This window comes from Theobroma cacao, chromosome 4, assembly GCF_000208745.1.
Source record: "Theobroma cacao cultivar B97-61/B2 chromosome 4, Criollo_cocoa_genome_V2, whole genome shotgun sequence".
Lineage (NCBI taxonomy): Eukaryota > Viridiplantae > Streptophyta > Magnoliopsida > Malvales > Malvaceae > Theobroma > Theobroma cacao.
Window position 1 is genome coordinate 279,617 of NC_030853.1, and position 20,199 is coordinate 299,815.

Sequence of the window (20,199 nt, forward strand, 5' to 3'; positions counted from 1 at the left end):
AAAGTTTAGCCGAGGTTAACAACTCCAACATTGTAAAACTTGGCTGTGAATAATTCACATTTTATAAAAAACACGAACAAAGGATGATTTCATTTTTTGCTGGCCAACCAACAGCTTAGTTGAAAGGTTGAATGATGTTCTAGAAACATTGTCAGTCATCGTAAAAACTACTTTAGTCAATATGTTGAAGCACATCTAATATGTCTGACATACTTTCACTGGCTTATGAACAAAAACATGTCAGTGCAAGCGAGGGCATTGACAAATATGCCGGTCAGGACCTAGAAATCAATGCATTTTCCGTGGTGCTCCCTGAACTTTGGATTTACTACATGATCCAATCCTCTTGAACTTGACCACCTGCAAGAGCACAGAACCAATCCATTATGCCAACACCAAGACTAAAGTATCACAAACTTTGGAAAGCCACAAATAATTGTTCCAAAGATTTACAGGAGCTTGAAGACCCTTACTCATGAGATTAACACCTTGGTTTGCCAGAGCATCAGCTTCAGAGTTAAATTCCTTGAATACAAACAATCCGTCATTTGCAAACCAGAGAACAAGAATCCATTGTTCCAAGAATTGTTCAACATAAACACAACAAATCCAAGTTTTTCAAAATTAAACACATCTGTATTTTAAAGCATCTGAAACATACATATCCAGAAGTTAATATGTGGTAATCCTTAATATGCATGAAAACTTGTGTTATTATAGACACATTCTACTCTTTAATTGCCGGAATTGATGCTATTGATCAACTAAGGAAAAGATCATAAAAGAATCCCCTATTCATCATATATACCCATGATGTTCTTATTGCTTCATCATTTTTCATAACAACTAGTCTAAAAAGCAACATGTATTTGGTGGAGAGCTCATAAGTAAGGAATTTATTATAAGCCTGTACCCGGTCAACATGATTGATCTGGAATGACACAAACTTATCTTTGAGCTCCATTGCCTGTTTATTCAACTCAATCAAATTCTGACTTTTAATTTTCCACCGACCCTGAACCTGTTTCATGAGGAAATTTCAGAAGAATGACATGAACAATAGTAGAAAATCATGAAAACAGGGAGAGCACTTGAAAGTAGTAAAAATCAATAAAACTCTCAACCTGCATACAGACGAGGTTAGAGTCTCCTTGTACACGAATGTGTTTAAACCCTTTTTTAAGAGCACACTTCATCCCCAGAATGGCACCTCGATATTCAGCCACATTGTTTGTGGCAATGCCAACACCTTCACGCAATCGACAGACCTATTATATTTCAAGGTTAGGTACAGCTAGTGCACTAAATAAGGATTCATAACCTTAACTGGTTGCATTAAATTCAAGTGACAGCATACCACTCTTCCATCTGCAGCACGTAAAATAGCTCCTGCACCAGCTGGTCCAGGGTTTCCTTTAGAGGCACCATCAAACTCAACAATATAGGATTGCTAGGAATTGACATAAATGACATTCTTAGTTAAATTGCCAATGTACAGAATGTCATGTTATTCTGGATGTGCTCTTAATTATTGCATTAATCGTGCTATTGATGCTGATTATGGAATTGGTTTAGAGAAAAAGAAACCTTTTAATTTTACAATGATAACTCACACAGTTAAAGGGCATCATCTGAGTTTCAACTTGATTAGCTAAGTTTACATGCTTCATCCTAGGATCAGCGAAAAGTGAGGTTGATCCAACCACCTCCTGCAATAAGAGACAAATGCCTGTCCACTTAGTTTAAGAAAAAAAATGTTAATCAAAGGTCTTGAATTCTTGACTGTCCTCCAGTTATTTAAGTAACTGCAAGAAATTACTCAACTTTCATACTAATAATATAGTTACTGTTATTTGTTTATTTTGAAAGCTAAATCTGATGAAATTTTCAACCATCAAAAGTTCAAAACTGGGTGAAACTTTAGAGTACTCACAATTTTTAATATCAACATCTAAAGATTGCCACATGTTTGTAACTAGTTATTTGATCCAGATATGTTGCACATAATGAGTTACTTAATCTCAAGTTTAATAGTCCATAAGTTTCAACAAAGAACCTTGCCAAGTATTTGTTGCAATCTACGTGGTGAAGGATCCCTGTTGGATGTGTTTCCTCTTGAAGAAGTTGGTTGCTGAAAGCAAATAAGCATTCTTAATAAGCATTCCCCTTTTATGGCACAACTTATGCCAAGTAAGACCAAAATAAAATAGCACTTATTTACAAGTACACAACATACAGATATAAACGTATACAGTTGCACAAACAGACAGTAAGACGGAAGCTGATAAATTATAAAAGCGGAAGGAAAGAAAGCCTCATATATTGTCAACCTGGTAAGCAACAAGGAAATTCCAGCAAATAAAAAAAAAATCATCTAAAAAAGGAAGGAGAATCTACCTGAGGAGGGCAAGGAACAAGTTTGCCAAAGGTTTTATCATTAACATCAGAGGCACTGATAGAATAGGCAGCATTTTTGAGCCCACAAGAACCAAGGTACGCCTCAGCCCGCTCTGTCAAACCATATCCTTTACATACAATTAAAGAAGGATCATTTACCTAAAAAAAAAGACATAAAACATCAAATATCAATCCATAGCACATATCTTTTTGTCTTATTCAACATTCAAACAAATGAGCAATCCCACGAATAGTAACAGCATCCAAGAACTATTTAAGAACAAGAAATAAAAATGCAATGAAGTATTGATTATTTCATCCAGATGAGGCAGACCCAGAAGTGAAAACGTCAAATTTGATAAAAAAAAGCAATAACCCATTTGCAAATTCACCTTAATATAACAAAAAGTAAACTAAAAAAGCCTTGCTGGAATGTAAAGAAGAGAAAAAAAATAAAACAAAGAAAGGAATTAGCAGGAGTTACAGTTTGTGCTTGTAAATCCCTTAAACTTCTGTAAATGCCAATAACATCTCCCTTCTTGACAACATAAAAAGCATCTTTCTCTCCCTCCATTGATTATGTCGATGAAAACAAACACGAATTTGAAGAGTTATTGAGAAGCTTTGAAGTACAACTGTGAAGGGAAAGTGGCAGAGGAGAAGAGATTGTGGCCTTTTCAAAGTTTCCCGAGTGGTTGACGAGACAAGACAAAGGGCAACGACAACTTTTGCCCTTTTGGATTGGGCTTTGGAGGGAAGGAAGAAAGGGGAAGAAGGGGACAAACGGCCCATTGGTGGTGGACTAAAGCTCAATTTTAAGAAACTGGAATTCTTTTCTTTTAGGTTATCTCCTTGTGATTCTGGTATAGAAAATAAAACAGTAATAAGTTCTGCAGGAATCATGCAAATGATCATTTTGGACTTGTCTGAATACATTTGCTTAAGTTGCTAGAATTTTGTCATGATTGTCAAGTGGTCTAATGCCGTTAATTTGGGTAATTTAAGAGATACTATAAATCTACTATCAATTAACTCTGAATTTACATCCAGGAAAAGTTACATTCATTATGACAAAGGGTATGGATCAATCAATGGCCTACTCTACCACAATATACTTTCAGCTAAACTGAAATGGAAAATAGACATTCTACTCCCCAACTACGATGATAGTAGTCTTCATTCCACATTGGCCATCACACAGGGCAACTTTGTCGACCGGCTTATGAAGAATGTTGATTGCCCAATGGCTCCTAGTCTTCATGCCATTGCATCTCATCAGTGCGTTTCTGAATACACTGCATATATTCCCATATTCCAGACAGTTATAGCGGACGTCCAGGATCACAAACTAAACATTTAAGGATTTCCGATAGTTAGAGTATCATTCAGATGATCCTCTCTACCCCATATATTTTCTCAGTTGTGCTCAGTCTGAAAATGTAGGAGTGCTTGGACGATTAAAAAACCACGTAGTAAAATAATCTATTCCCACTGTAAACTGCATCACGAAGTCCAGGCTTGCTTGCTGCCCATCAAAAATCCCTGTCAACTGGCAGTATCTTCAGTAACTTGGCAAGATCATAAGACTTGAAGTCCTTCCCGTAACACAAGCTTAAATCCAAGGCAGTTTGACCATCCTGTAATGAAGCAACTCCAGAACATTAAAGTTACATTTCTTGAAAGCATAGAGCAAAGCAAAAGCATCGGATGGTAAATAGCAAATCAGTGATATGTTATTTCTCAGAAAAAGAAAGAAAAATAAGTACTGAAATATGCAGAAAAACAGAAACACGTGAGCACAGGTATTCATATTATACGTATTTGACATTAAAATAAAAGTGGAAAGTAAGAGAAAGTTTAGCGCTAAGCAAGCAGTCCCTTGTGTTAACTTTGTTCCTATTGTTGCTAACTGTTAAGGAAAACTAAGCGTAACATATATATAAACAACTAGTAGATGGAAACAAATATTCATCAATAAAAAAAATGGAAGAAAAAAATAGATGATATTGCCATTTTTGCCATATTTCTTACCTTGTTTTTTCTGGTCTTATCTGCACCATTAATCAATAAAACTTTTGCTATATCTCTATTTCTACTTTGCACAGCAATGTGCAATGGGGTCCATCCATCCTGGAAGAAGGGGTTGCAAAAGAACTAAGAAGCAAATTCACAAGCTAATAAAGAGGTCAAGAAAGTTTACAAGCAACTGACTCTATCAGTAACATTGACGTCAACATTGCACTTGAGCAATAATTTCACAGTTTGCATAGCACCAACATGAACTGCATAATGAAGTGGGGCGGCACCATCCTGTTATCAGGATAAAGAGATGAATTGAAACAGAACAAGTGTAAGGAAGGAAAAGGAAGCTGAGACAGGTTTATGATAACAAAACGTTCACCTTATCTTTGACATGTGGACTTGCACCTTTTCTCAAAAGATGACTGATAACAGCCTCCTTTTTACCAATAATTGCCTTATGAAGAGCAGTTTGACCATCCTGTCACATCATATCATAATTAGATTTTGGATACTAGAAACTGGCAATCTTAAAATTTAGATGTTAAAAATTCAGTATGAATAAAATTTACCTTATCCACCTCATCTATGTCGAGCCCATCTTCAAGTAGCTTGTCCATAAAAGGTATCTGCAATGATAGTGCAAGTGTTTGAAGTGGTTTCCATTTGGCCTGGAAATCAGGGTCACAAGAAGTTGATGATCAGTCCATAACAAAATCTATGCTCTATATGTTTTCAAAAGGCCTTAGTAAAGAAAAGTGGTTCAATACCATGTTGAGCAACTAATATAGGAAAATAAAATTATTATATAACAAACAAGACTAAAAGTATGCAAAATTACAGTTGAGATTTTGCTCAAGTTAGGAGAAGAATTCTGTTGCAGAATTGCTTTTTCTTCGGGTCCCAATAGCTGCTCCACCTCTGCAATCAGAGAACATCCTTATACTATTGCTTGATCTTTGCTAAAGATAAAATGTAGGAAAACACATAAAAGGTAGTTATATAACAAGGATTTCTAACAAGTATAATAAAGAAGACAACCACTGCAAGATGAATTAAAGATACAACTCCATGCATTCCCAGAAAATGAGGCAGAAATTGGTTTTCGATCAATTATATTAGTTTGAGGGCTTAAGAGTCAAGCTGCAGTATAAGACACCAACTGGGTAACCATGGTTTTGGCTTTTAGAAAAACTAGGTCTAAATGGAGATTGTTATTGGAACAAAGCTTATATCTCTGTTCTAAAGAGGAGAACGTTAACGATTAGTACAAATATTCATCATGCATCACTTGTTCTATGATTCGCAGAGGATAGAAAATTATTCCCTCATGATTTATGTGACAATAATTATTAAATCATATGACGTTCTGAATCAATAAAAGCAACAACTTTAACACTCAACTAATCCCCTCTATGGCCATTCGTTCAAATTGGAATTGACTATTACCAACAAAAATTGTCAAGGCTCATTAGCAATTTAAGTCACCACCTCCTAATTTCTCATTTTTGGGGGCAAATGAAAGAACAAAATATTTACAATTACTTTTGACATAAGAATTGGACGTAACAGAGAGGATAACTATAGATATGAATTATAGCATCAAAGTCTACTTCACCCTATAAAGGACTGCAAAATGAAACCTTGCCCTCATGCCTAGTTAGATAAGACAAATTCCTTAAGAACTACCATCATAATCTAATAAGTTACTAACTGGTAGCTCTACCACATGAGTCTTACTAGCATGCCATATAATAGCAAAATAATAATAACAATCAAAATTCCCACGTAAAGTCTACCTACAAAAACATAAGTATTTAAACAAGTAATTTCCTTTCCAATCAAAAAACAAGAAACCCAACAAAAAAACAAACCTTTGACAAGGTCTTTCTCATACTGATTCCCTGTATACTTGTCAACAACCCCAACGTCATTTCCTTCTTGAAAACCAGACTCATCATTCTCTTCCACTTCCTCTTCTTCATCATATTCACTTCCACTTCCATCATCTGGGTCTTCCCATATTCCTTGATGGGTATTTAAAGAATCTGTCAGAGAACTTGAATTAACCACAAAAAGCCTTGAAAAGCTTCTCCCTGAATTGCTCAAGTTGACACCTTTGTCCCTGGCCAGGAAACGTAAGGTTGGAAGTGGAGTTGGCACAACAGGAGAGAGCTGTAGAAAGTGATGAATTGATGGAAATTTTGTCCTTGTAATCCAAGATGAAACCGCCATTTCTCTAACGCTGAAGAATAAAAAAAACATAGCAAGAGTACAAGAAATGAGAATTTGACAAGGAGAAAGAACAAGACTTGCTTTTGAAGAATTTATATATGCATTAGACAGATATTAGTGAATGCCCAAATTATTGCCCAACCCGGAATGAAAAAAAAAATTGAAAATCAACCCGCTTTTAGGCCCATCTAAATGCAACATGAGTATGACATAACATATACTAATGTAAATAGTTGTAAGTAGTAACTTTTATTCAAACCAGGCAGCTCCTGATTCTTTCTTCTGTTCAACTGAATTACCAACAATATGATCAGTGGCAACTTATCTTTTGAACTTCAACTTGGCAGCAATTCCAAATACCACATTCGGTTTAAAAGTTTTAAACGTATAATCCCATAAAACAGCCTCTTAATTCACCCGAACCACTCAAATTTAGAAACAATTCACTTAATTTCTAAACTTATCCTTGAACAAGTAGAATTAAATAACAATACTTGCTTTCACATAAAGCAATGAAAAGCAATGAGCTTTGGCACTGTTTTTCTTCTTTCTTTTAAAAGAAAGAAAAAGAAAATCCAATAGAAAAATCTTATCGAGCTCTTGACGTGCAAAGAAATGAAACAATTCGCCAGAAATAAAACCTAAAAGACTCAATTAATCAAGCAAGCAACGAGAAATTGTCTCAAAGTAGTTCAATTCTTCTTCGCCTCTATTCACCTTTTTTCAGCGCCAAAAATTTTCAAGAGAAAAAAAATTTTTAAAAAGCTTCGACGACTCATTTCTATAGAATTCTCATAAGTCATAAATAAAAAACATAAATTACTAAACCACAATCAAAGAATCCTTAAGTGAAAGCAATAAATTAAGACAAAAAAAAAAAGGAAGAACTTTAAGTTACCTTGAAGATACAAAGGAGTGATGATGAACTTTAATCGACATGTACAAATGGCGAGGGAATCAACGATGGAAAACCTTTGGCGTTTGGATTGCGGGAAATGGCTGGGAAGAAAAGAAGAAAAGAAAGGGAGTGAAGTAATTGTTTGGAGGGAAACAGGAGAGGTGTTTTATCCAGAGACATCAGAGAAAACTGTTGTCTCGACGTCTCCTCCCTTTTTAGAAAGCGTGTGACGTGGGCGGGGTTTGGATGTTTCTATGCTGCTTTAGGTAAGAATATCAAACCTTAGGGCAAACTTGTGGCCCACTTTTAAGCATTTGATTTAGTTTGGGCCATCTTCCAACTTCCATAAGTCGCCAAGCCCGTTATTAATTTTGGGTTTTATTATTTCTTGTTAAAAGTTTTGAGGAGCAAATTGTTTTCGTTTACAAACTCCATCCAAACATTATCCCGTCCTTGATAGGGTTCCTTGAGTAACAATGAAATATCAGAAAATTTACAGAGGAATGTATAAAAAGGATAAGAATAAATTACACAAAAGTTTGACTTTCTGGCTTTGGCAAGCAGCAACACAAAGTTTGATTTGGGAATCAAGAAAACAATTTACAGTTGCAATAAACAAAGTTGTTTTCCATATTACAAAAGACTTCCAACCCTTTAAAGACATGGCCTTGTGGCACAACAAGAGCTTATACAAAACAAAAATATGCCAATTCAACTTCTGATTTATATTACTATTATTTTCTCCTGATTTACTCCAACCAACCAATTGCACCAGCTGATGACTTTGGTTGCCCATCTTGTATTCTTGATGATCCGAATTTTGTACAATTTCAGGAGGTACCCAACATGCCACTCAAAAGAGAAGACCCAATTTCAAGAATAGATGATGAAGAATTATTGTTGTTACCATTGTCACCGTTGCTACCATTATTAGAATCATCACCCATCAAACTTTGCACGAAATTCTGGCCAACTTGTTGACCTGCTCCTTCTGCAAAGCCCGGAACAGCTGCATCCATCAAAGCGTTTCCTGACATGGCTGTTGCATTGTTTTGACTCTGCGACGTTTGCATGTAATATTGGTTATTCATTTGTACAGGTCCATTCCCATACTGCAAATTGTTTCGTCCTGGATACGAATTCCGTGGCTGAAACTGGATTGTTGCTTGTCTAGTTGTGTTTGTGTAGGCTGCAGTACTTGCACAAGTCAAATGGACATCAAAATTGCATACGCTACAGCGATATAGCCAATGGTTTGACCCAATCTGATGGCAGAGATCACAGGAAAAGCCCTTGGTTTCGTAAGGTGGGTAAAAGAAAAGTTGAAGCTGGCAAGGATGAGATTGGTGGAGGAGAGAGAGCGGCTTGGAAGCACAAACAGAGTGGATATCGAAATTACACTGGTAGCAGTGGTAGCTGAAGCCATGGCCTTGTTGACCACAGGCATCGCAGTTGAAACAGCCGACGGGGTAGGCAGGGGTTGGGAAGAGAGTCAGAGGGTGGCCGGGGTGGGCTGGATGCGTGATCAGTTGAGGCAGTTGGCTGCAGGATGTATGCAGGGTGAAGTTACAGGACTTGCAAGTGTACATCCATCCGGAAGATTGAAGCTTGCAGCCTGAACAGGGAGTGATGTTAAGAGTCAGAGGGTTGGTTAGCTCAAGCAGGTGGGGATGGCTAAAGTGCTGGATGTGTAGATCATGACTTAGCTTTCCCATCTCTCAACCATGGAAGAGGAAGGCAATAGGCAATAAAAGGGCTCAATTTGATTTAGCTCAAATTTGAAGAGATGACCTGGTTGACTTGTAAGGGCATCTCTTTAGTCAATGGAACGCGTTTTTCGTCGTACACTTTGGTATGGTTAATCTTTGAACATTTCAAAGAGAGAGTGGAAACAGAAAAGCGGTTCACGAGCAGCCGGACCATCTGTCCCAAACTTGACTTATTAGTGAGAGGAAAGTTGCCATTGCACAACGACAAGGACGGAGGACGGAGCAATTGACGTATTGCAACATTACCCCGAAGACACTTTGTTTTCACGTTTAACATCTTTGTGTATCTATTGCTCGTTAAACTTTGATATTAGGTTGCTATTAAAGGTTACAGCTCATGTCATTATTAGGTCATTCTATGTAGTATTGAAGTGGAAAAGAAACTGATGCTTTGCCATAAATATATATAAAGGAATAGAAACTACATGCATGCATCAAAAAACAATTGGAGCTTTAGTGAGTTTTAAATTAATGGATTATGAGTAGTTCCTGTTAGAATACAGACGGTCAAATAAAAAAAAATGATTTCAAGATGTGTATTAATATCACCTGTCTTTAAATTTTATTTGTTTTCATTAATAATATGTAAAAAGGTTACAAATAATACATTTCAAAAATTCTATAAATCTTAGTGATTGATTGTGTTTTACATTGATGAAACCAATTCACATTAATGTACAGCAAGATTACTAAACTTTTATAGAATTTTTTATGATAAAATAGTACAGAAAAAGTTTGAAGAATGCAGAAAAATGAAAGAGAAATTGTTTAAGTTGTTTATGTGTTTTTCTAAACAGAGAAGTGTCTATTTAATTCATATACAGTTAAAAAAAATAAAAATAATCATAATAGTAAAGTGCCAAATACCCAATATCAAGTGTCAAGTGCCATATGCTGGCAATTAAAAAATTAAAAATAAATATGATTTATTATTTAATTCATTGAAATTGCATCGCTAAATATCACGTGTCGTGTTATTTGTCACGTGTCAAGATCTAAAGTGTCAAGTGTCAAGTGTCAAGTGTCAAGTGTGAAATGTCAAGTATTACGTGTCAATCTATTTATAATTAAAAAATTAAAAATAAAATATAATTTATTATTTAATTGACAGCAGAGCAATCTCTTTATATAAACTAAATCAAGAAGATTGAAACCAAGAATCTACTTTAGTTGCATTGGTAACAAGAAATTCACAGATGTCCAGCGGTCTTAAGATGGCTGAGGAGGAACTGCTGCTGGCCAAGTGGGTCGCACAAGCTTGAAAACTGCCCAGCAATCGGGCAAAGATCGTTGGAACTCACTGCTAACTTCCAGAGTTCGGCTCTGAAGATTACAACAACATGCAAAGCGATCTCTATACCACTCAGTGAATCCTTATTGTATGCTCCGGGAACCATTCGCCTCAGTCCTAATGTTTTAATACCCACACTTTGAAGACACCACGATACCGATTATACCATCCCGCTGATATGCATCTCAGATGTCCTTGGCACACTTCAGAAAGCTTGTCAAATCCTGTATCAGGGTCTTCTTGTAATCTAATAATCCGGCAGTGATTAATATTTCTATAGAAGTCAATGGCAACAAGGTTTTGTAGTTCACCAATTAGATTGAATATTCCATTTAAGCAACGAAAGAGCCAGCATCCTCAAATCGGACAACTTGGGGTCTTTGCATTTTATGAGATGTCCATTGACCAGTTTTTGAAGAAAAGATCATTAGGTCGATAATATCAGTGATTTCACAAGTTTCTTTGATCAGCACAACCTTGTAGTCTGTCAGATGCCTTTTTCTGTTTGAATGGCCAAACCCTCATCCCAGAATTCTTCCAAAGAGTAAAGATCAATATTTGCAGGAATTGGTATAGCTTCCCATTGCCTAGTAAGGGGATTGCAAACGAAATATTTGGGTGCAAAACGCGGCAGGCATAATATCAATCCATCACTTGATGCCCGAACTGCAAATTGATCTTCTATTGGTGGAAAAAAAAAAAGAGAAATAGGACCTCACAGCAAATCCAAAAGAAAAGGAATCCATAGAACTTGCATGGCCAGTGACAACATCCTTAAAGTTTTTGCAAGGACCACGGTCCAGGAGTGACCATTGTGAGGATGAATTTGAGTTCTGAGAGATGCCTGAGGAAAAAAGATCAGATATGAGAGACAGCCATTGCTTGGACGCGCACTTGAACCTGAATACACATTTGACAGGCATCCAAACAAGGATTTGCAGCAGTTATGATATGGAAGGCCACTATTTTCATTGCAAATACCAGCATGAAAATTTTGGAGTTCGTTGCTTCTGATAAGAGTTTTTGGTCTCCAATGGTGAAGTTTCATGATTTTCATAGTCATCAACAGGCTTAGTTTTTCTTCATTTCCAGAAAATGGAGGTCTTATTCCACGGAGCGGGAATTTGATGAATACTTCACTATGGCCCTTAGGAGTGTTTATATTCTAGTAAAGTCCAGGATAATATTCTATCAAATATTTGAGAAGTAATCTTTTATTGCCAAAAATTTAGAGGATTTTCATATATCTTTCACATCAAATATCAGATGGTTTCCCTATTATAAGGATTCTATCAAATATCAGAAGATATTTTTCCTATGTATCTGATTTGACCTTTAAAATATTATGTAACTCCTAAAAATAGTAATGTTAATCTTTAACTTAGCTTTTCAAAAAAAAAAAAAAACCTTTAACTTTAAATAGAGACACCCACATATCTGTGTAGCTACCTAATGTTGCTATTAATGCCAAACAGTACAACTTTTAGAATGTTTCCATAGATGAGAAGATCTTTGGACACCTATACAAACAAACGTAAGGTATAGGCATGGAAATATCATTAGACTCATTGATCTCAAACATTAATAGCTTTTATGTAGATGCAGCAGTAGTGGAGTGTCTCAAATATTTATTGAGGTAGAATTCGTTTGTTTTATAACACAGATGTAAAGAGGAGAGCATTTTAGGGGAATTGCTCAATTTACCCTCCGGCAAAATAAAAAGGCAGCTGCCTTAAATAAACCAGAACATTGTCCTATCTTACCCGAACATAAATTTCTCTACTGGCTTGATGCTGTGCTTTAATGCACCATCATATGCCTTTAAGCACCAAAGAATATCACATCAAGAATGTTCACAGCCTTAAAATCTTCAGGCACTTATCTTTTGTTTGCTAGGTGTTGTGTTTTGACTGGCCTGCTCTGCTGAAGTTTACATGTCAAAATTGTTATTATTACGCATACATGAATGGGTGCAGAAACCGATGCCTTTTGACAGGAATATATGGAAGAACTCAGATTGAAGTTCATCATTTTAATCCATCCTAATAGTGAATAGAAATTTTTGCAGGTAGGCTTCTGAGGCATGAATCTCGGAGAAGCTCATATCTCTTGATCGTGGTTCTTGGAGCATACCTTCAAGGAGAAACCACATGCTCCAAGTGATGAAAGCACAGTCATTGTTTCTTCATTCTAAAGATATATAAAGAAAATTGAAATGAAAATTTTATATTGAATTCTCATTATTCATACACAGATTACTTATAGTAGTATACAATAAACTCAACTTTAACCTCTTAGTCCTTGCCCAATAATTCAGATAATGTTTCTTATCTGTGTTGACATCCCGCTCCTATCCAAGCCAAATTGTCAGAGAGCTGGAAATCAGTCCGAACTCCGCATATGCACTAAACAACATTAACTCCGAAAACTAGGTGGTCCTTTTAACTTATCTGCTCACCAATCAAATCCAAACCAACTGCTAGAAAAGTTAAGCCTTGAAACAACAAGAAGTAGAAATGAACTCCATGGGCAGATAATAGACTTCTTGCAGCTGCAGTGAGTAGAAGAAAAGCAAGTGCAAGCTCTTTCCTATAGAGCCTATTTCTCTTTTTTACAGGGGTAGCTTCTTGTTCCTTGAGTTTATTCAACATTTCCAGACCAGACTCGGAATGCCTCCTAAGGATTTTCTCTTCGTTGGGAGATGTTGATTCCCTCTCAGCCAAGGCCAATAAATCAGATTCAGATGATCTACCTGTCTTCTTTGTCACTACCCATTCATAAGCACTTCCAAGCTGAAATAGTCCTGATATCATGGCATTGAATTTGGTGACCGACATTGTGTTTTCAAAGAGAAGATAAGGAACCAAGAAAGGGACAGATTTTGGGGAAGGAAGGATATTTAGAAGAGACATGAAAATAGGAACATAACAGATCACCCAAAGGGGTAGTTCAGCCTCGGGAATAAACATGGTCAACGGAAGTATAATACAGAACAATGTGAAGGAGTAAAATGGAAGTATAAGTTTCCTCAAAAGAAAGAAAAGAAAGATCAAGTTGCTTTTCCTCAACACCGATATCTGCAACAACACATATCCATTAGTCAACTACATGTACTTTCAACAGATTCAGATAGATTGAAGATACTAGAAAAGAAAAATAGCCGAACCTTGGAAGTTATGATGGCAGGAAGACATAAACGGAATAACTGCATTGGACCTGAGTGCCAGCGGTGTTGCTGTTTCTTGTAGGCTTCATAAGACTCAGGTAACTCACAAAGAACTTTTACATCATTGAGGAAGATAAATTTCCATCCATTTAAGTGAGCTCGAACTGCAATGTCCATGTCCTCAACCGTTGTTCTCTCAAGCCAGCCTCCAGATTCCTCTAAAGCCTTAATTCTCCACACACCTGCCGTCCCATTGAATCCGAAGAAATTGAGGAAAACACCATTCACTTGCTGCTCCACTTCAAAATGGAAGCACAGATTGATGTTTTGGAGCCTTGTAAGCAAATTCTCATCCTTATTCACGAAGGACCAGCGAGCCTGAACAAGACCAAGCTCAGGATCTCCCTGCCATAAAGCCCAAGATTGTTTTAGTGGCTATTGACATTAAAATGAAATCTAGTTTCTTTCTTTCCATTGGATTTTATAAGGTACCTTGAAGTGGGGAACAGTTTGTTTGAGGAAATCAGGGTTGGGCTGGAAGTCTGCATCAAATATAGCAACAAATTCATAGTCCTTGACATAGTCACAGGCCATAGCTGATTTAAGATTGCCAGCTTTGTATCCAGTTCTGATTAACCGATGCCTGTAGATTATGTTTACTCCTTTCTCACGCCACAAGGAGACTTCATCTTTAATCAGAAGCTGTAAATTTCCATCATCTGAGTCATCTAGAACTTGAATTAGAATCCGGTCTTTTGGCCAATCGAGCTGACAGACAGCTGCAATTGATTGTGCATATACCTAATTCCAGGAATTACTTCAGAATAGATCCAGAAACCAAATTCAATAGTAAATAATGAAAATGAACGCTTAGAATCCTTAGGATATAACGTTCTCCTTAGAAAAATGCCATTGCCTTCACGAGGAGAAAAGGGGAAAAGGAAAGTGCTTTGGTTTTTTGTCCAAAAAGCAAGAAAAGAATGTCCAACATGTTTAACAAATAGTAAAAACAAAATTGGCTGCTTAAAAGTTAAAAAATAAATAAACTGAAGTGAACAAAAGCTCCTGCAGAAGTCACAAATATGTACTAGAATTTTGTTAAGAATCAGAAAAAAATTAACTATTTAAAGTAAATCTAAGTGAATTTAAATAAATGTCCAAACCTTCAGCAACATTTGTACATGGATTAGTTAAAGAAACACACCCAAGAAGATTGTCAACATAAAACAAAGAGATATAGAGAGCAAAACAAACCAATTTGAGCAAGTTCAGTGTAATTCTCACCTCTCTCTCATTGCACATAGGAATCTGAACAAGAACCATAGGGAAACTTGAGCCATCCTCCATGTCATAAGCCTCTCCTTCGATTCTGGGCTTCAACTTCTTGTATTTAATCCAGAAACACCCAAGACAAAGAATAAGCCGATCGAGAGATTGAATCAAGAATAGCACAGTGCAGAATTTTGACATTGTTAACACCAAAGGAGCAATATAATCAACTCTAAATGACAGCCAAGCCATGTAGGACCATTGCACAAGACCTTGAACCTCCCATGGCTGTATCATGTTCAAATTCCATTTCTTCAGATGGGCGACAATTTCTATTACCAAAGCTGCTATAGAGATAACAAGAAAGGCTTTGATAAATCTATACAATCTTCTGCTTTTGGCCTCTTCTTCACTCACATCAGATAATGCAATGCGTTTCTTGACTGATAAAAGCATGGTCTTTAAAGCCATTGCCAGCCATGAAATACAAGCAAATACTCTGTGAGCTTTGAGAAGAAGAAACCAAGTAAATTGCTTCGGACTAACTGCCTTCTGTTTCTCAAGCAGTAACGATGAATCTGAGGCATTGATCTCTACTAAAGAGAACTTATTCGGCTTCTCAATTGTCACTACGACTGAACCTGGAGCCATTTCTTTGTTTAAAACTTCAGTTCCAGAGGGCCAAAACAGAGAAGAAAGATGAATAGATTCAAATACCCCAGATCAAAGCTTTGGAAAAGAAGCAATAACTCGAACTGGGTTTTTCAGTTCTGAGATTTGGAAAACAGCATAGATGTGAATGGGAGATAAAGAAGCCAAAAAAAATGTCAGCTTCTATGTTTTCGTGATTTTTGGACTGAAAACTGGATCCTTGAAAGCAGGGTGGAAACAGAATCCAGAAATTGAGATGCAGGGGTGTTTAAGGTTGACAAATGAGATTTTCTAGTCAAAGCATGATGCTAATGCATTGTTGGCATACAGAGAGAGACAGACAGACGGAGGGAGAAAGAGAAAGGGGAGTAACACTCATACGCTTTCAGTGGACGACTAATAAAGGAGGAGAGGAGAGTTCCTGTTACTTTAAGGTGGGAATATGAGGATCCAAAACTAAATTAAATACTAATTTCTTAAATGCGTAATTAGTGATTAGATACAAAGAAGCCTAGTCAACATGGACAGAGCTTTCAAAAAGCTTAACTGGACCAATCCAGCTTTGACATGTGACCACTGTTCACAGGAAACAACCCTGAAACTCGTCTGATGATTAATGAAACCAAACCGAATTATTGATGATGACAACTAGGTACAGCCAAACTGCAGATCACACCTCACAGCAAAATAACCTGACCTCTCTTGTTTTACCAATTACTAAGAAGTTTCTTTTGCTGTTGCGGGAATACCATTAGTGTTGACAAATAGTTTAATCATTTAACGCGGTATCATTGAGATCTACATACAAAGTATAATTAAATCCCAGCTGCCACAGCTCATTAAGCTTTCCAATTCAACAAAATTAACTAAATATGGTTAATTTTAAACTTGCATTGTTTCCCACCAAAACTTTCCATGGATATCATTTGTCAACCTTAGCAGACAGGAAACTCCTCGCAATCCATGAACTGACAGACACCTGATAATTAAGTTGTTCACATTCAGGCCTGGTTCTTATATTGAATGTGCAAAGTCAAATAAGGCTCCGAAAAGCTAGTATGGTTGCTTATCTCCTGCAAATCCCCTGGTTTCTGTGTTTCCCCCATCCTTACTACCCAAACCAAAGCAAGGCAGCATTGGCCACAGCCAAAGGGACAGTAGTTGCTTTTGTGTTTCCCTTCCCTTTTGTTAAGATTGTGCATTAAGGTCATTAACAGAAACACTTGCTTCAACAGTGACAGAACAAGAAATGTCAATGTTTTTGTGGCTCCATTTGCATTATCTGTCCATCATAATGTTAATATGAATATTAACAGAGGATAATATTTCTTTAAGTAGATCATTATCAAACTACATCATTAGAGAGTGTCAGAGATAGATAGAGAACTCTTTATAGTTATCAGATCAAAACTATTTAATTATCAAGTAAAAGTAAAATGAAATACTTAAATCCCAAGGTAGTATTATCATCAAATCAAAATTATCCCAAGAGTCCACAACCGATAAGAAGAAATATATAAACTTTCTTTTTTCGAAACCAGAAAAATGTAGCAACGATCAAAATGTAAAAGTGTTGGCGATGGGGTGTTAACCCACGTGAAGGTAACACCACAACCAATTTGAGGTGGAAGATTAAATGATTATGGCGTCTTTTTATACTTTTCACTATTATTTAGGCAATTTTAATATGTATTATGTAACTCACATATTTAGGTTTTCAATAAAACAAACATTATGAAAATATATCGATCCGATTCAACACCATTTATTCAACAATTTTTCTAAACAATAATAATTTATTTAAATTCGTATATAAATTTTAACAATCACGTACACATTTGATATAAAATAAAATATCACAAAAAAAATTAAAAACTTATTATTACTAGCACGAATTAATTTCATTCCGCTCGTAAATCTTCTTTCTTAATTTGAATTCAGTGCTTTAAACATTTATAAGAAAACAAAGATTGGTTGGTTCAAGCAGGGACTGCAACTTTTTTCATGCAAAAAATTTGAAGTGTCAAATGATGATGAACATGATACAGTGGTCCATGAAATGAAAGACTATGGTCATGGTGATCTACTTTGCTTTTACAGAAACACCATAATTGCTCATCGTGAGCATGCATTGTGCATGACATCCATTTCTGCCTCAAACAGCCCTTAGATTTAATTTCTCGTGACTACATTTACATCTATTTTCCCTAAGGTCTATCAATACATGTAGTTTTGGCTTTGCCCTTGCATGTTTTCCTTTTTATATTTCATAAATGAAATTCACAAGTTGGGATTTTATCCGATCTCAACGATTTTGTCTTATAAAAAATACTTTATAGATTGAAGATAATACGAATAATATACAGTCTCATTATAGTATTATTGCCACTTGGAAATTACTTCACCATCTTTCTTAAACTATATAGTCTTATGTGCTTTCTTATAAAAAGATTCTCTTTTATATTTCATAAAGATTCACAGGTTAAGATTGTGTTTGCCAAGTGTCACGATCCATACCAACTTGTAATGTTTTACCTGCTTTAATTTATTGAGTCTCACGGTTTTATCTCATAAAAAAAAATATTACAAATTGAAGATGATGTAAACAATTAAATATTTGATCTCACTATAATATACAGTCGATGTAAAATTCACAACTCTCCTTTGAGACTATAACATTAAGTTTGTGTCAGAGATATATAATTACAATAGGTGCAATTTATTAATACTTTAAGGGTACGCGATTGTTCTTTGTGTGTTGTATTCGAACTGATATACATTTTCCTTCAATAAATTCAAGTTTTTATTATACTATAGTTTGTTTGAATGGAATATCCAAATCTATTAAAATATTCCTTCGTTTGTTTATTAAAAAACCTAATTAGTAAAATATAGGAGAAAAGAAATGAACCAAACATTATGGCGGCAGGATTGTAGGAAAACAAATGAAGCAACGTCATCTTATAATATAAACTATATAACAAGAGAAAGAAAAATGTTTTATACCAGCAACAACGCCATGTTATCTAGTTTAGTGATATTCAAAGCATTTTTTTAATTAACAATTTAGATATTAAAATTTTTAATGTTTTTATTCGTACAAAATTTTTTATTATCAATTTTAAAATAGAAGAGATTCAAATATGACTTTTTAAATAAGAAATACATGAATATGTTTTATATTATTTTAATCTTCTTGTTCGTACTTGTGTCTTCATTATCAATTATAAGAAAAAAAAATTTAAAATTAATTTTAAAATATGGGATACATGAACCTATTTTATTAAACCAAATATTCAGGTAGTAAGAGTACAAGTATTTCAGTTATTGAACAGTGAAAAATAAAGTGATTGAAAATAAGAGGCTGTGAAATGGAAGCAAAATTTAGAAGCTCACATGGCTTGATGTTCTCCCCCCCTCCGCCTCCCCCTCCCCCTCCAAATGTTCTAATTTTCCTTTTTCTTTTGGTCACTTTCAAAAATAAAGTAAACAGTACAACAAGTCTCAGCATTTAGTGGAGTGGGGTCTCCTTAACTTTAAAGGTTTAGGGCTCCCCATGTGACCCTAACTAAGACAACTCTGTTGTGGGCACCTTCATTCATTTTTCCATCCCCTACCTTCGACTTTGAGTTTGTTAGTTATTACAGTTAGTATATATTTACCCACGTGTAAAGAGTAGCCAGAGAACCAGTTAACTATATATAGTCTTTCAGTACGATGTGGAACTTACTTCTAATTTCCCCTCAAGTACGGAGCAGTAACATAAGCTATAACAAGTAGGAAATGGATGTATTGATTACTGTAAGTCTTAAAAGACAATAACATTAGTCGATGCTAATGTACCTGCTGGCTTGTCTGTGGACTGGTCTGTTGGTGTGTCAATGGCCTGAAGAGCTTATTATTTCTTAACAATAAAAAGGAAAAAGATGATAAAGACGGTCAAAATATGGATAAATCTTGTCATTTTCACTAAAATCTAAAGGAAAAGCAAATGGGGTTTGCATTTTTATGTGGTAAGATGGAAGTGTGTCCTATCAACCAAGCATTTGCAACTCAAGCCTCATCCAGGAAAGCCCACAAGCAGCAAGCAGAGAACATGGTAGATATTTTCACCTCAAAAGGAGTTTAGCTCTTGGCTATTTGGCATGGTCACATGTGAGAATGCTGTCCTGCTACAACTCCCATGTGATTAGCTACCCTGGCCATGGCTGTACCCTGCATTTTAGTGTAATATCAAGTATTCCAAGTTGACTAATTGATTGTGATGNTATATATATATATATATATATATATATATATATATATATATATATATTGTGACAATATATCTGAAGATATGAAATTTCTATTATTCCTTTCATTGTTATATAGTGTAGATATTTTTACTTCCATGTCAGTCAGATCATTATTTAAAATCTGAGTGTATATTTGAATCATTAATCATAAAGCAAATGCAGCCAAGAACCAACAGATCCAAAAAGCTAGCAGCAAATCACTCAGGTTT

The 20,199-nt window shown here is 35.6% G+C and overlaps 4 protein-coding genes across 4 annotated transcripts; all 4 read right to left on the reverse strand.

Annotated features, from left to right (window-relative positions):
- On the reverse strand, positions 77–3,096 carry LOC18600705. Its single transcript, XM_018118763.1, has 9 exons — positions 2,882–3,096; positions 2,398–2,556; positions 2,057–2,131; positions 1,614–1,709; positions 1,358–1,450; positions 1,125–1,268; positions 914–1,021; positions 474–525; positions 77–360 (listed from the first exon to the last, which is right to left on the reverse strand). Exons 1-9 carry the CDS (start codon positions 2,969–2,971, stop codon positions 329–331), a joined length of 849 nt encoding a protein of 282 aa, XP_017974252.1. The 5' UTR covers positions 2,972–3,096; the 3' UTR covers positions 77–328.
- On the reverse strand, positions 3,406–7,747 carry LOC18600706 (ankyrin repeat domain-containing protein EMB506, chloroplastic). Its single transcript, XM_007031317.2, has 8 exons — positions 7,550–7,747; positions 6,291–6,661; positions 5,258–5,337; positions 4,989–5,087; positions 4,799–4,897; positions 4,609–4,707; positions 4,429–4,527; positions 3,406–4,034 (listed from the first exon to the last, which is right to left on the reverse strand). The coding sequence occupies exons 1-8, from the start codon at positions 7,588–7,590 to the stop codon at positions 3,930–3,932; spliced, it is 993 nt and encodes a 330-aa protein (XP_007031379.2). The 5' UTR covers positions 7,591–7,747; the 3' UTR covers positions 3,406–3,929.
- On the reverse strand, positions 8,034–9,405 carry LOC18600707. The gene has a single exon (XM_007031318.2). It carries the CDS (start codon positions 9,262–9,264, stop codon positions 8,380–8,382), a length of 885 nt encoding a protein of 294 aa, XP_007031380.2. The 5' UTR covers positions 9,265–9,405; the 3' UTR covers positions 8,034–8,379.
- Positions 12,811–16,096, reverse strand: LOC18600709 (xyloglucan glycosyltransferase 4). Its single transcript, XM_007031320.2, has 4 exons — positions 15,060–16,096; positions 14,268–14,576; positions 13,776–14,180; positions 12,811–13,686 (listed from the first exon to the last, which is right to left on the reverse strand). The coding sequence occupies exons 1-4, from the start codon at positions 15,693–15,695 to the stop codon at positions 13,051–13,053; spliced, it is 1,986 nt and encodes a 661-aa protein (XP_007031382.2). The 5' UTR covers positions 15,696–16,096; the 3' UTR covers positions 12,811–13,050.

Excerpts from the sequence above, each read along its gene's own strand:
- LOC18600709 (XM_007031320.2), bottom strand. The coding sequence starts at position 15,695 with ATGGCTCCAGGTTCAGTCGTAGTGACAATTGAGAAGCCGAATAAGTTC. Across the intron at positions 14,181-14,267 it reads AAACTGTTCCCCACTTCAAG|GGAGATCCTGAGCTTGGTCT; the intron begins GTACCTTATAAA and ends GCTTTATGGCAG. Across the intron at positions 13,687-13,775 it reads CTGCCATCATAACTTCCAAG|ATATCGGTGTTGAGGAAAAG; the intron begins GTTCGGCTATTT and ends GTGTTGTTGCAG.
- LOC18600706 (XM_007031317.2), bottom strand. The coding sequence starts at position 7,590 with ATGTCGATTAAAGTTCATCATCACTCCTTTGTATCTTCAAG. Across the intron at positions 5,088-5,257 it reads ACTTGAGCAAAATCTCAACT|GCCAAATGGAAACCACTTCA; the intron begins GTAATTTTGCAT and ends CCTGATTTCCAG. Across the intron at positions 4,528-4,608 it reads ACGTCAATGTTACTGATAGA|GATGGATGGACCCCATTGCA; the intron begins GTCAGTTGCTTG and ends CCCTTCTTCCAG.
- LOC18600705 (XM_018118763.1), bottom strand. The coding sequence starts at position 2,971 with ATGGAGGGAGAGAAAGATGCTTTTTATGTTGTCAAGAAGGGAGATGTT. Across the intron at positions 1,710-2,056 it reads TGCAACAAATACTTGGCAAG|GAGGTGGTTGGATCAACCTC; the intron begins GTTCTTTGTTGA and ends CTCTTATTGCAG. Across the intron at positions 361-473 it reads CCAAGGTGTTAATCTCATGA|GTGGTCAAGTTCAAGAGGAT; the intron begins GTAAGGGTCTTC and ends GTGCTCTTGCAG.
- LOC18600707 (XM_007031318.2), bottom strand. The coding sequence starts at position 9,264 with ATGGGAAAGCTAAGTCATGATCTACACATCCAGCACTTTAGCCATCCC.